Genomic DNA, 14709 nt, shown 5'->3' with positions numbered 1-14709 from the left:
CTCCAGCCTAGGAGCCCAGGACTGTACTGTCCTGCCCTGGTCAGAAGCCTGACCAGTGCAAGTTTATTACCCAGCCTGCCCCTCCCTCAGCGTGGAGAGGACATGCATCAGCTTTTGTACACCGAGCAGATTTCCCAAGCACTTCAACCAAAACACACTAAGGTAAAATATAAAACAGATGTATTGACTACAGAAAGATAGATTTTAAGTGATTATAAGTAGTAAGCATACAAATCAAAGTTGGTTACTTAAGAAATAAAATAAATCTGCAGTCTTAGATCTATAAACTAGACTGGATTTAAATCAAGCAGCGTCTCACTCTGATGGTATAGTTCCTTAATACACAAGCTGGGACTCTCCTTTCCAGCCTGGGACCACCTCCCCCCTTCAAAATCTTTGTACTCCAGATGTTGAGTTGGGGGGGGGGGGTGAGGCCAAATGATGTCACTTCCCCCTCTTATAGCTTCTTCCAGCTTGCTGGAAACATCTATGCTTGTTTCCTGGCTCAGTCAGTCTCCATTGTCTACAAGACATCTCTGAGAAGTCTCCATTGCATATGATTCCTGGGACAATCCTTGTGAGTGTGTATTCCCTTTAACGGGCCATTAGCACATCTGGCTCCTCCACTGTTGTACCTGAAAGACTGGTTGTGGGCATTTCCAACTTCCAACGTAGTTCAGTAACACATATAGCAAAACTTCATAACCTCAAACACAATGGTAGCACATACAATTAAACAGGATATTAAAGTTCAACAGATCATAGAATCATAGAATATCAGGGTTGGAAGGGACCCCAGAAGGTCATCTAGTCCAACCCCCTGCCCAAAGCAGGACCAAGTCCCAGTTAAATCATCCTAGCCAGGGCTTTGTCAAGCCTGACCTTAAAAACCTCTAAGGAAGGAGATTCTACCACCTCCCTAGGTAACGCATTCCAGTGTTTCACCACCCTCTTAGTGAAAAAGTTTTTCCTAATATCCAATCTAAACCTCCCCCATTGCAACTTGAGACCATTACTCCTCGTTCTGTCATCTGCTACCATTGAGAACAGTCTAGAGCCATCCTCTTTGAAACCCCCTTTCAGGTAGTTGAAAGCAGCTATCAAATCCCCCCTCATTCTTCTCTTCTGCAGACTAAACAATCCCAGCTCCCTCAGCCTCTCCTCATAAGTCATGTGCTCTAGACCCCTAATCATTTTCGTTGCCCTTCGCTGTACTCTTTCCAATTTATCCACATCCTTCTTGTAGTGTGGGGCCCAAAACTGGACACAGTACTCCAGATGAGGCCTCACCAGTGTCGAATAGAGGGGAACGATCACGTCCCTCGATCTGCTCGCTATGCCCCTACTTATACATCCCAAAATGCCATTGGCCTTCTTGGCAACAAGGGCACACTGCTGACTCATATCCAGCTTCTCGTCCACTGTCACCCCTAGGTCCTTTTCCGCAGGACTGCTGCCGAGCCATTCGGTCCCTAGTCTGTAGCGGTGCATTGGATTCTTCCATCCTAAGTGCAGGACCCTGCATTTATCCTTATTGAACCTCATTAGATTTCTTTTGGCCCAATCCTCCAATTTGTCTAGGTCCTTCTGTATCCTATCCCTCCCCTCCAGCGTATCTACCACTCCTCCCAGTTTAGTCATCCGCAAATTTGCTGAGAGTGCAATCCACACCATCCTCCAGATCATTTATGAAGATATTGAACAAAACGGGCCCCAGGACCGACCCCTGGGGCACTCCACTTGACACCGGCTGCCAACTAGACATGGAGCCATTGATCACTACCCGTTGAGCCCGACAATCTAGCCAGCTTTCTACCCACCTTATAGTGCATTCATCCAGCCCATACTTCCTTAACTTGCTGACAAGAATGCTGTGGGAGACCGTGTCAAAAGCTTTGCTAAAGTCAAGAAACAATACATCCACTGCTTTCCCTTCATCCACAGAACCAGTAATCTCATCATAAAAGGCGATTAGATTAGTCAGGCATGACCTTCCCTTGGTGAATCCATGCTGACTGTTCCTGATCACTTTCCTCTCCTCTAAGTGCTTCAGGATTGATTCTTTGAGGACCTGCTCCATGATTTTTCCAGGGACTGAGGTGAGGCTGACCGGCCTGTAGTTCCCAGGATCCTCCTTCTTCCCTTTTTTAAAGATGGGCACTACATTAGCCTTTTTCCAGTCATCCGGGACTTCCCCCGTTCGCCACGAGTTTTCAAAGATAATGGCCAAGGGCTCTGCAATCACAGCCGCCAATTCCCTCAGCACTCTCGGATGCAATTCGTCCGGCCCCATGGACTTGTGCACGTCCAGCTTTTCTAAATAGTCCCTAACCACCTCTATCTCTACAGAGGGCTGGCCATCTCTTCCCCATTTTGTGATGCCCAGCACAGCAGTCTGGGAGCTGACCTTGTTAGTGAAAACAGAGGCAAAAAAAGCATTGAGTACATTAGCTTTTTCCACATCCTCTGTCACTAGCTTGCCTCCCTCATTCAGTAAGGGGCCCACACTTTCCTTGGCTTTCTTCTTGTTGCCAACATACCTGAAGAAACCCTTCTTGTTACTCTTGACATCTCTTGCTAGCTGCAGCTCCAGGTGCGATTTGGCCCTCCTGATATCTTTCCTACATGCCCGAGCAATATTTTTATACTCTTCCCTGGTCATATGTCCAACCTTCCACTTCTTGTAAGCTTCTTTTTTATGTTTAAGATCCGCTAAGATTTCACCATTAAGCCAAGCTGGTCGCCTGCCATATTTACTATTCTTTCGACTCATCGGGATGGTTTGTCCCTGTAACCTCAACAGGGATTCCTTGAAATACAGCCAGCTCTCCTGGACTCCCTTCCCTTTCATGTTAGTCCCCCAGGGGATCCTGGCCATCTGTTCCCTGAGGGAGTCAAAGTCTGCTTTCCTGAAGTCCAGGGTCCGTATCCTGCTGCTTACCTTTCTTCCCTGCGTCAGGATCCTGAACTCAACCAACTCATGGTCACTGCCTCCCAGATTCCCATCCACTTTTGCTTCCCCCACTAATTCTACCCGGTTTGTGAGCAGCAGGTCAAGAAAAGCGCTCCCCCTAGTTGGCTCCCCTAGCACTTGCACCAGGAAATTGTCCCCTACGCTTTCCAAAAACTTCCTGGATTGTCTATGCACCGCTGTATTGCTCTCCCAGCAGATATCAGGAAAATTAAAGTCACCCATGAGAATCAGGGCATGCGATCTAGTAGCTTCCGTGAGTTGCCGGAAGAAAGCCTCATCCACCTCATCCCCCTGGTCCGGTGGTCTATAGCAGACTCCCACCATGACATCACTCTTGTTGCACACACTTCTAAACTTAATCCAGAGACACTCAGGTTTTTCCACAGTTTCGTACCGGAGCTCTGAGCAGTCATACTGCTCCCTTACATACAGTGCTACTCCCCCACCTTTTCTGCCCTGCCTGTCCTTCCTGAACAGTTTATAACCATCCATGACTGTACTCCAGTCATGTGAGTTATCCCACCAAGTCTCTGTTATTCCAATCACGTCATAATTCCTTGACATCACCAGGACCTCCAGTTCTCCCTGCTTGTTTCCAAGGCTTTGTGCATTTGTATATAGATCAAGACTTCTAAAGTGATACCTCAGAAGGCATACTTTGAACAAATCATAATTATGACAATAGTGAATATGGGGGTTCTAGGGTGCTGCTTTCAGGCAAAGAGTACCACAGCCTACCTTTACACATTCCCGCACCTCCCTTGGGAGGTGCGTCCCATATTTTGAGAACGGCTGCCCCAAATTATTATGATTATGTTTATGACACCCCCTTCGCCCCCCAGATTTTTATAAAGCATGTTCAACACCCAGGCTGAAAAAAAGTCAGACATCACTGCTCTGGACTCTCTAGCAGGACAGAATCTGACTCATTCAAAAAGTATCTGACTACCTTTGTTAAGAAAATGTCAATACCTTCTAACAAGAACCATTAAGATTGCTTTGTAAGGGAGGTGCTAACATGGTTTCCCTAACCACCCAGACAAGAATTCATTACTGTGGAAAATGTTTCCTTCACCTAACCAACAGGGTTGACGAAATAACCTTCCAGACTTGAACCATCCTTTGCTTGACTGATCAATCATCCTTAAGAAAAGGAGTTCCCAGGAAGTTATCTTATATATGGAAAAGAACTTATTACTTTCACAATTTAGAACAGTTCCTACTACAATCTTGAGTGACTCCTCCCAACAGGACAATGGATAAAAAAAAATAGATTAAGAAAAGATTAGATGTTGTTGATTAAAAAAGAAAAATGCATTTAATTTCAAAATAAACCTATTTAAAATTAAATGTGAAATTATGACAATCTACATTAAGGTATAAATGTATTATAATCTATTTAAACCATTTAAATAAATAAAATAATATGCACCACCACTAAAAATTGAACTGAAGAGAAATGCAGAAAATATGCTGAACATACTGAATCCTATTTCCATAGCACTGGATAAATTACAAAAAGGATAGCTGTTCTATTGCTGATATTGTTGAAATTTGGAAAGAACTTCAAGAAACAGTCTGAAAAAAAAACCCAACAAAGCTAAATTATCAGCAATGAAGAAGCAATTCTCTGCTGCATTTCCATAACAATATTCTCAACAATGTACCAAGGTAGATGCTTAACATTTGAAAAAAAAAAAAAAAAACACTGCTATAGCACTGGCATCTAATAATCATGCCAACTACAATGAATTTCAGGGCTAGAGGTGAACCATGCAAGCAGTACAAGTTTTCTTAAAAACTTTGGCAGCAAGGCAAACTACTGAATTGGTGGAAATCACGGGCTAAGGCCCTGGAACCACCATTTGTTGAAGACGCACTAAATAGCTTTTGGCAGCAGTTGCCTTTTCTGCAGGTGCTGAGAAAATATTTTTTTTAATTTGGATTAGTTCACTCCAAATTGAGACACCAAATGGGAGTTGAAAAAGCAAAGCTTTTTCTCCCTTCTTCCAATCTAGGAACAAAAACAATATGGGAGAGGATGAGACCTAGAAGTTCTCAAAACCTGAAGGATTTCGTGACCAGAAGGTATCACCTAAAATTCAAAACTACAGATAATACTTCCTTTGTTTAATAAGTCAGTTTTAAATGCAAAATATCTTTTGATCAACTTTTTTCTTTATGTATCTAGCACATTCAATTTAGTTTTAACTAATACAATTTTTAAATGCTGTTGTACATTTAAATTGAATTCCAATTTCCAACCAAATGCAGTTTGACACAAATCACAAGTTTCTCACACACACACACACACACACACACACACACACACACACACAGAAATGTGTCAGTCATCATTGTCCAACATGAAAAAGTAAAAATTAAGAATCTGAATAAAAGCATGTTCAATTATAAAACTGCTTAAATAAGTATGTATAGATACAGCGTATCCTCCTGGTTAGCAAAAAGAAATACCAACTTTAGTGTAGAGGCTATGTTTAGTTGCAAAGAGACATGTTTTAATGGTTACACCAAACAATGGGAATGAACCTCTCTTTAGGAAAGTAAGTATAAATGCAAAACAATTAACATAGATTACTTAAATCAAGGTTTCCTGCTTACTGATTTAAATAATTAATTAAAGTAGTGATTTAATCACTGGTTTAAATCATTCCACCCTATCCCAGAGCCAAACACCAAAAGAAAAGGAACTGAACCAAAAAAAACTAGCTATAATATACAAATAGAGCACCCAGATGCAAAACAAGCTTTCCCCATACATTTTTGTCCATCCACCTCAGTCCTGAGCAGACAAAACCACCATGCCAATTCACAGAAGTTCCCATTTCACTACAAAGCTAAACTGCACAGAAACTTTCTGATAGCAAAATAATCCTCAGAAGTCAAAGCAAAAGCGCCGATAATTGGGTAGGATTGTATCTCTTGTTGCAAGGTGGTACTTTAACGACTCTGAATTTCATCTATGGAGCATTCCTAATCTGATCTCATGCTAAAACGTTGCTAGACTGTGCATATTTAGAGAACAAGGATTTTTCACAGCCTACTACCCATAGCAAACTGTGGTGGTTACAGTGCATATAAAATTCCAGAAGGAAGTGGTTCTTAACCTTTACTGCAGCCTGTACCCCTTTGGTTCTCAAAATATGTTCTCGAACCCCTTATCAAAATTTGTTGAAGTAGGTCAGTTCTTTAAACCTGTTTGTAATAGTTAAAAAATATATAAATACATAGGTTTGATGAAACAAAGTAGTTGTACTTACGTGCCTGTGCTTAATGTGTTTAGATGATTTACCTTCTAAAAAAAAAAACCTGGCATGTCTCGCACCCCCAGAAAGGACATCTCACAGCCCCAGGGGGTGCATGCACCCCAGGTTAAGAACCACTGGATCATTAGGCTATACTACATTAATAGAGCGCTATTTACTATTGAAGTGCTGGACAAATATTACAAAGGAACTACAAGGTCAAGAGACCATCTAATGACAAAGCTAATTAATAAAGTAAAAAAGAAAAAATGTTAGGCAACCAAGTGAATAAATCAAATGACAATGCACTAAAACAGACTGCCCTAATGCAGACCGGGGGGGGTGGGGTGGGGGAATTGTCTTCCTAAGTTTTTGAACAGTGTCTAGCATAGTGGTGCAATGATCCTTTAACTCATTGCACCAGCTGGCTCCAAGATAATAAACTCAATGTAATATAGGTTCATTTAGGGCTTTTTTTAGCCTGTTGATAGGACACATACAGAAACCTTCCCTAAACTGAAACACACTTAATCCAATGCACTTTTAAAGAGGGATTAACTGAAGGGCAGGTACTAGCCCACTATTTCCTCCCTAACGTTCCTTTATTCCTCACGTACTCGGAGGTGTCACCTCATATAGTTTCCTGATATAGTACCCCATCTAAAAAGGGAGGAAGGATTTTCTTGTGTTTAAGTTACAGGACTGGCGGTCAGGAGTTTTGGGTTGATTTCCTGTGTAACTTATGCAAGATACTTCACTTCTCCGTACCTCAGTTTTCCCATCTGAAACTTACCTGTCTCATAGGGCTGAGGAAAGGTTCAGTTCTTTCATGTCTGTTATATACTTTGAAGCCTCAGAGGTAAAGTTCTACATAAATGCAAAATATTAGAAACTGATATTTCAGTGCATGAAATCTTACTGTAAGCAAACCATGGTTTCTTCATGCTTCTTCTCTAGCTCTATCATTAAGTAAACTCAGCAGAAAAAAAATAAGAAAAAGCAAGGCAGTGTAGATCACTGAATAATTACACAGAACAACATTCAACTAAAGGATCAATACAGTATAACATTCAGCCAAAATTATGTAAGAGGAAGGCTTCACAAACATTTATCATGTTGGAGAAGTGTAGGGGTTGTCGGGGGGGGGAGGAGTGAAAGATAGTGAAAGGCAAAGAGGAGAATGTTTCAGTAGTATCTCTTACTAGGTAAGTATTTCAATGAACATGATATAACAGAATTCAATTTTCCATAAGTACTGAAACTGTTCTACCAAAATAAATGGGGAAGTTGGTTTGATCAAAACAGAGAGACTTGTTCAGTCAAGGTACTCAAGTTGAAGAAGAATTATAATAAAATATAAGAATGCTCATATGCAAGCCTGAAAAACAAATGAATGAGGGGTTGGGGGGGTTCACACAGCAAGTGACAGCCTACATTCCAGCTCCAGACTCCATCCCACTTCATAGCTCTTTCCTGTATCCAGGGCACAACAGCAATTTTTTTTCTTCAGGCAGTCCCTATCAATCCTATCTTTAGCTCAAATATCTGGATCCAATAGGTGCTAGATGAAGGGAGTGCTGAGCATACTGAAAATAAGTTAGAGATACAACTCTTTGGAAGCTTGAAACTGGAATTTAATCTCTCATTCACAAACACAGGTGTTATTGTTTGGGACAGAGCTGAAGACAATCAGGGGACAGGGCAGAGCTGTCAAAACAGATGATTGGCTCACACATGATGAATATTTACTTCAAAAATGTATTCTTTCCAGGTGAAGAGCTACCCAGATGCATGAAATACAGGAGTTTCAATTTCTGAGGAAACTATATTTTGAAATAGAAATTCATTACATATGCAAGTCAAGCCTTCCTACTTCCTCTGACTACTCCTGCATTCAAATGCATATAATGAAACATTATACTCTAGAAGATCTCTTAAATTAACAAGACTGGCATTTATTAATTTTGCCTTGAAAATTCATTACATGATTATATCAAACAGTTTTATTAATTAGATGTAGACGGAAGTTTATTTAAAATATAACATTGCTGTTCAATATAAAGCTGCTGGTATCCTTTTTTCCTTTCCTACACACACACACACACACACACACACACACACACACACACATCAGATACAAAACAATACAAATAGAGAAGATGGAGAGGAACTATAGATCCCACTCTGGCCCAGTACATATTACAGGCCTTCTTTCATTCTATAACTGTTGTCTCTCCACTCAGATGTCAAATATCAAGCATTTTTTTTTATTATTATTACTTTTAAAACAATAAAAATAATGCAGTTTTCAGGACAATCTATAATATTATTTCAAAAAATACTACAATAAAAACATTCAGTTGCAAGGTCAAGAACTCAAAAATTAAGAAATACCAGAATTAAGGCCCGAATTCAGTGGCCTTGTGCACTTTCTGACAGGATCAGGCCAGATAGCTACAGGAGAGTGATAGAGGTAGATACATTAGCCCTAGATTAAGCAGGTCCCTTTTTCCCAGAGTAAGATAATGGGCTGTTCCAGAACAAATCAGGAAGTTGTTGGAACCAATTATGGCAGGCAGGCAGGCTAATTAGGACACCTGGAACCAATTAAGAAGCTACTACAATCAATTAGGACATGCAGGCTAATCAGGGCACCTGGTTTAAAAAGGATCTCACTTCAGTTAGTGAGGTGCGTTCGAGGAGCTGGGAGCAAGAGGTGCACAAGAAGCTGAGAGCGAGTAGACGTACTGCTAGAGAACTGAGTAGTGCGTTATCAGACATCACGAGGAAGGTCCCATGGTGAGGGCAAATAAGGTATTGGGAGGAGGCCATGGGGAAGTAGCCCAGGGAATTGTAGCTGTCACGTAGCTACAGGTGACACTATAGACAGCTGCAATCCACAGGGCCCTGGGCTGGAACCCGGAGTAGAGGGCGGACCCGGGTTCCCCCTCATCCCCCCCCCAACTCTGTATCTGATATAAGAGGAGTTGATCTGGACTGTGGGTCCCACAAGAGGGGAGGTCTCTGGCCTGCTCCCCGATGCATTAGGTGGCCCAGCAGAGACTGCAGGGATTGTTCTCCTTTTCTCCATGCTGGCCAGTGATGAGGTTTGCCGAGTGAATGGCAGGTTTGTGCCACTAACAAAAGGAGCCAAGCTGAGGGCTGCCGTGAACCTCTGAGGCGAGCAAATCCGCCAGAAAGCGCAGAACCCACCAAGGCAGAGGAGGAACTTTATCACAGCATGCATCAGCGAAGTCTTTAATTATATGGTCACATACTATTTTTCCCCTCTCAGGAACCCAGACCCAGTCAATGCACACAATGGTTGAAGCTCTGGGGACGAATCAAGGTTGTGAATTGAACGAGACTGGTCTACAGGACCTCTGCCTCACTTGCTGAAAATGTTGGAAAGAATGTAGTGAACAAGGGAGTGGATTGCAGGAAGGAATGGTCTCACACTTAAGGCAGCTGATTGCTACCCTGGAAAACTGGATTCTCTGGACATTTTTTAAAAGATAATTTTAAGGAAATTTCCTTTTTTTTTTTTAAATTGAAAAACAGAAGTTCCGTACTGTGAAACCATACTAATCTTCAGCTTGGATCATAAGAAGAGTTAGAACCTTTAGATCCACAGCTGGATAATTAAACAAACATCAGTGCACTAAACCAAACAGAATGCTCCAAGATAGCATTTGGGAGGGCAAAGGGATGGGGTAGAGGGGCTCAGAAAGTAGAAGAGACTGTTCTTCCTGTGTGCTTAGACAGCACCTAGCATATCGTAGGTACTGCTAATAGTAATCTTCTAATTCACTTGATTTAAATGGAGTTACTGGAAGCCCCAGAAGGCTGTTATTCTCTATGTGACCAAATCCCTGGAGAATGATGAGACACTTTGCCAATAGGTTTCACAGCTATTTGCTGACAAAGGAATACAGCAACTGATGACTTTGAGGTTCAATTCCAAGTTCTGTAAGGAAGGAACATAGACCTTTCTGCCCCTGTACTCCCTCTGCCACACCCACCTAGCTTCTGTTGCCTAGCGCTTCTATTCCTCCTGATCCTTTGGCTCCTACAATCCATTCACCCTCCCACCCCTTTTCCCGACCGCTCTATATCTCGCTGTTGTGCATTCTCCTTAGTTCCTGGATCCAGTCAACAAGAGCACTGTGAGCATCTCCCCACTCTCAATTCCAAACAGCTGGCACTATAGTGGCCCCTGGTGTCCAAGAGCAATTGCAGAAAAAGTCCTGTTCAGTCCCTGCAGCCCTGGGACGGAGCATGTTCAAAACTGGAATCTTTAGAGAATTTTGTATCCAAGTCTCTCGAGCATGTGCAAACTGACATTTTCAGAGGCTCATAACTTGGCCAAATTTAGGTGACTTTTCATGGGCACAGCAAAAGGCACATTCTTATCACAAGAGTGACTCCCACTACCAAATTTCAAGACCCCGCTCCAAATCAGGGAGGGACTATAGCTTCTTGGTGCAACCGTTATGAGCATTGTTTAACATTTGTGCCAAAAAAAAAAAAAAAAGTTATTTTCACCTCCTCTCTCTTTGAAACACCTGAACTGTTTTAGCTGTAACTCTCCAAAACAACTTCACCCTAAGGCAAATACTCAGTATGGGAAATTTCAGCCCAAATGGCTAGAGTTTCACAAAATTATAAGCAACTGAGAACAGGGTCTTATAACGGGAAGTGTCAAGAAACCCTTAGTAGCAGCAGCATTCTAAGTATGTACAGAATGTTATTTCATAAAATGTTGAGTCTCTCACCCAAACTCTTTCATGGACCTTCACAGTCTTACTCAGTTCTGTGTCACACTATCATATCCACAACAAGTTAATAAAACTAAAAACGAACCAAAACACACCTATGATTTTCCACTTTTAAGAAAAGGTCAAGTTTTCCAAAAGTGACTGGAGATTTTTTTGGGAGGAGGGAGGGAGGGAGACCTTCAGTATTTGGGTGCCGAACTTGAAGTGCAGTACAATGGACCGATTTTCAGGAAGTGCTATTGAGCGTTTATTCTCTAAAGTCAGTACCCTTTAAGATGTCTTAGGCTAGGCACCCAAAAATTACTAGTCGTGTCTCAGTCTTGGCTTAGGTCTTTAAAATACAATTCTAATCTTATATTATCTATTTCATTGGTAATAAAATTATCAAAATCAAAAGCATCACACCTCACCTCTCTCATATCAACTTTTCATTAAAAAAAGCTAAGCATTAATTTCAGGAAGATGTTTCTACCAGAATGGTCAATTATCTGCATCCACAAACAATGTTTCTGTACCATTAAGAAATCATTTAGGTTCAAAATAAGAAATCAAGGGATCCACACAAATATGATCCTGAACAAAAAGATATATTTAAAGATTCAGGAGTCTGTATTTTACGAAGAAGTGACAGCTCATTTAACCAAAGAAAAAAATTTTTTATTTAAGATTAGTGAATCACCAAATTCTTGACATTTAAATAATTAAGGGTCTTAGTATCACCAAGTGGATCTGGTGCACTGTCAAATCTAAAAAATTAATCAATGTTCTATATGAATAATAGAATATTTACAGGATGTATATATTCTGTCTTACACTGAAGTTTTATATTAAAACTATTTGCATTAAAACGTAGTTCTATGACTTTCCTCTTTAAATATTAGACAGGAAAAAAAATAAAAATCACAGAACATAAAATCTAAAACACAAAATTGCATTTGATATCTGCTAACTGAAGATATTGGAAATTTGTTTTGAGCGCTCCCCTTGCAATCAGATATGGCTATATTACTCTTAAGGGTACAAGGTTTTTCAATGGGACAGGAAATAAATTGTAAACTAAAATTAAACCATTATACCCAAACTTACTATAACGAACAGTGCTGAAAAATATAACAAAGTTCAGACAGTCACTATTTTAATAAAGAGAAAATCATACTTATTTCCAGTACTAAACAATAAGCATTCAGCGGTCAAGATAATTATGATTTATTATGCTTAAATATGAAATAAAAACGTAATTTAGGAATTGCACCATTCTTTAGTGAAAAATTAATAGACTCAAACTCTTATATAAGGGAATTAGGTTTACTTTAAACCTCAAATTTAAGATTTTCTTCTGTATTTAGAAAGGTAGAGGATTCATTGAAACTAAAACATTAAATTAAGATGCATTCACTTCAAAAAATACTTTATTAATATCTTACTGATGATAAAAAAGAGACTGTTACTTACTGCTATTTCTCTGCATGCAGACATAGAAATTCCAGTACCTTCTATTTGTTTTAAAGCATAATCTTTATCATCTTTCCTGTGAAAGAAGAAAAGAAGTTTTTAAACACACTGCTATGTGCATTCAGAACGAACTTATGCACTACTCAGATAACAGCTTCCAAGCAATTTAAGTTCTGTAAATCATTCTTTTGATCCTTTGTTCGTTTTTAATGCCTGGTTTGCTACTTTAGAAATAAGAACTAAACTGTACTAACTACCAGCACCTGGATTGATAACCTCAAATACAAGTAATTATTATATTAGAAAACATTTTAAGGTTCTATTCAATACAATGACCTCAAAGAATACATAATTTTACTTTTATACATATGGGAAGTTAATCTTTCAGTGAAGAAATCTGGGGTATAAACAATTTGTTGATAAAATTACAAGTACATCAGCTTACATAGAAATAAAATTTATTACTCTGAAACACTCACAGTACAGATTTTGAACAATCAATCATGCATACTTTTATATCCCAAGAGGTACATTAAATTAATTAAAACTTGCATGTAAGGAAAATTATCCTCCCTTTCCTCCAAACCTCACAAACTAAAATTTCATACTGAAAAACCTGTTCCTACAAATCAAATTTGGCCCTCGAAGCAGTTTAGAACCCAGCAGTAACTTCAGCATTTTAGGGATTAATAAGAATTTTAGTTATAAGTTGGGGACGCATCAATTAGAAGTAACGGAAGAGGAGAAGGACCTTGGAGTATTGGTTGATCACAGGATGACTATGAGCTGCCAATGTGATATGGCTGTGAAAAAAGCTAATGCCGTTTTGGGATGCATCAGGAGAGGCATTTCCAGTAGGGATAAGGAGGTTTTAGTACCATTATACAAGGCACTGGTGAGACCTCACCTAGACTACCGTGTGCAGTTCTGGTCTCCCATGTTTAAAAAGGATGAATTCAAACTGGAGCAGGTACAGAGAAGGGCTACTAGGATGATCCGAGGAATGGAAAACTTGTCTTATGAAAGGAGACTTAAGGAGCTTGGCTTGTTTAGCCTAACTAAAAGAAGGTTAAGGGGCGATATGATTGCTCTCTATAAATATATCAGAGGGATAAATACAGGAGAGGGATTATTTCAGCTCAGCACCAATGTGGACACAAAAACAAATGGGTATAAACTGGCCACCAGGAAGTTTAGACTTGAAATTCGACGAAGGTTTCTAACCATCAGAGGAGTGAAGTTTTGGAATAGCCTTCCAAGGGAAGCAGTGGGGGCAAAAGATCTATCTGGTTTTAAGATTCTACTTGATAAGTTTATGGAGGAGATGGTATGATGGGATAATGGGATTTTGGTAAGTAATTGATCTTTAAATATTCAGGGTAAATAGGCCTAATCCCCTGAGATGGGATATTAGATGGATGGAATCTGAGTTATCCAGGAAAGAATTTTCTGTAGTATCTGGCTGGTGAATCTTGCCCACACGCTCAGGGTTTAGCTGATCGCCATATTTGGGGGTCGGGAAGGAATTTTCCTCCAGGGCAGATTGGAAGAGGCCCTGGAGGTTTTTCGCCTTCCTCTGTAGCATGGGGCATGGGTGACTTGAGGGAGGCTTCTCTGCTCCTTGAAGTCTTTAAACCACGATTTGAGGACTTCAATAGTTCAGACATAGGTGAGGTTTTTCGTAGGAGTGGATGGGTGAGATTCTGTGGCCTGCGCTGTGCAGGAGGTCGGACTAGATGATCAGAATGGTCCCTTCTGACCTTAGTATCTAAGAATCATTTTGATCCGCCCTGCAAACTGAAGACTCTTCTAGTTCACCATTAATAAATGTGAAATACCTGAAACTAGAAGTTGTGGACAGCAGGGGAGGGGGACGCTATTTATTTTATTTTTATATTTGGTCTTGAAGCCTGTTAGCAGCTGTAGCTACAAGGAGCAATAGGGGAAAAGGGCTACCTGTCCTGGACCTCTGGGAAGCCAGGACTTTAACCGCACACACACCACCAGGGTCTTTCCTGTCCCAGGAGCACTATGAGGCGGAACCCAGAATACTAAGTAAAACAAGGTTTCCAATCTGTTTGCACATGCTTCATAAGAGTTTGTAACAGGCTAGAAAATTATTCTCTGAAGGTTCTGTCTACCCCAAGTATGCTCTACCTACACACAGCTAGTAAGCATACTCCAGTCCAGAACTGAGTAGGACTTTTTGTTAAACCGCTCCTTCCGACAGCCGGGCCAC

The 14709-nt window shown here is 40.5% G+C and overlaps 1 protein-coding gene across 2 annotated transcripts in view; it reads right to left on the bottom strand.

Moving 5' to 3' along the window:
* Positions 1–14709, bottom strand: part of CDK8 (cyclin dependent kinase 8) — a 190174-nt gene that overhangs the window by 95170 nt on the left and 80295 nt on the right. For both annotated transcript variants that reach the window (XM_038383687.2, XM_038383696.2), the window contains exon 2: positions 12471–12546. In XM_038383687.2, the coding sequence (XP_038239615.1) occupies positions 12471–12546 (76 nt within the window). The remainder of the gene's footprint in view (positions 1–12470; positions 12547–14709) is intronic.

The sequence above is a fragment of the Dermochelys coriacea genome, chromosome 1 (genome assembly GCF_009764565.3).
Source record: "Dermochelys coriacea isolate rDerCor1 chromosome 1, rDerCor1.pri.v4, whole genome shotgun sequence".
In the NCBI taxonomy this organism is placed as follows: Eukaryota; Metazoa; Chordata; order Testudines; family Dermochelyidae; genus Dermochelys; species Dermochelys coriacea.
This window is presented reverse-complemented; position numbering and strand designations above follow the sequence as displayed.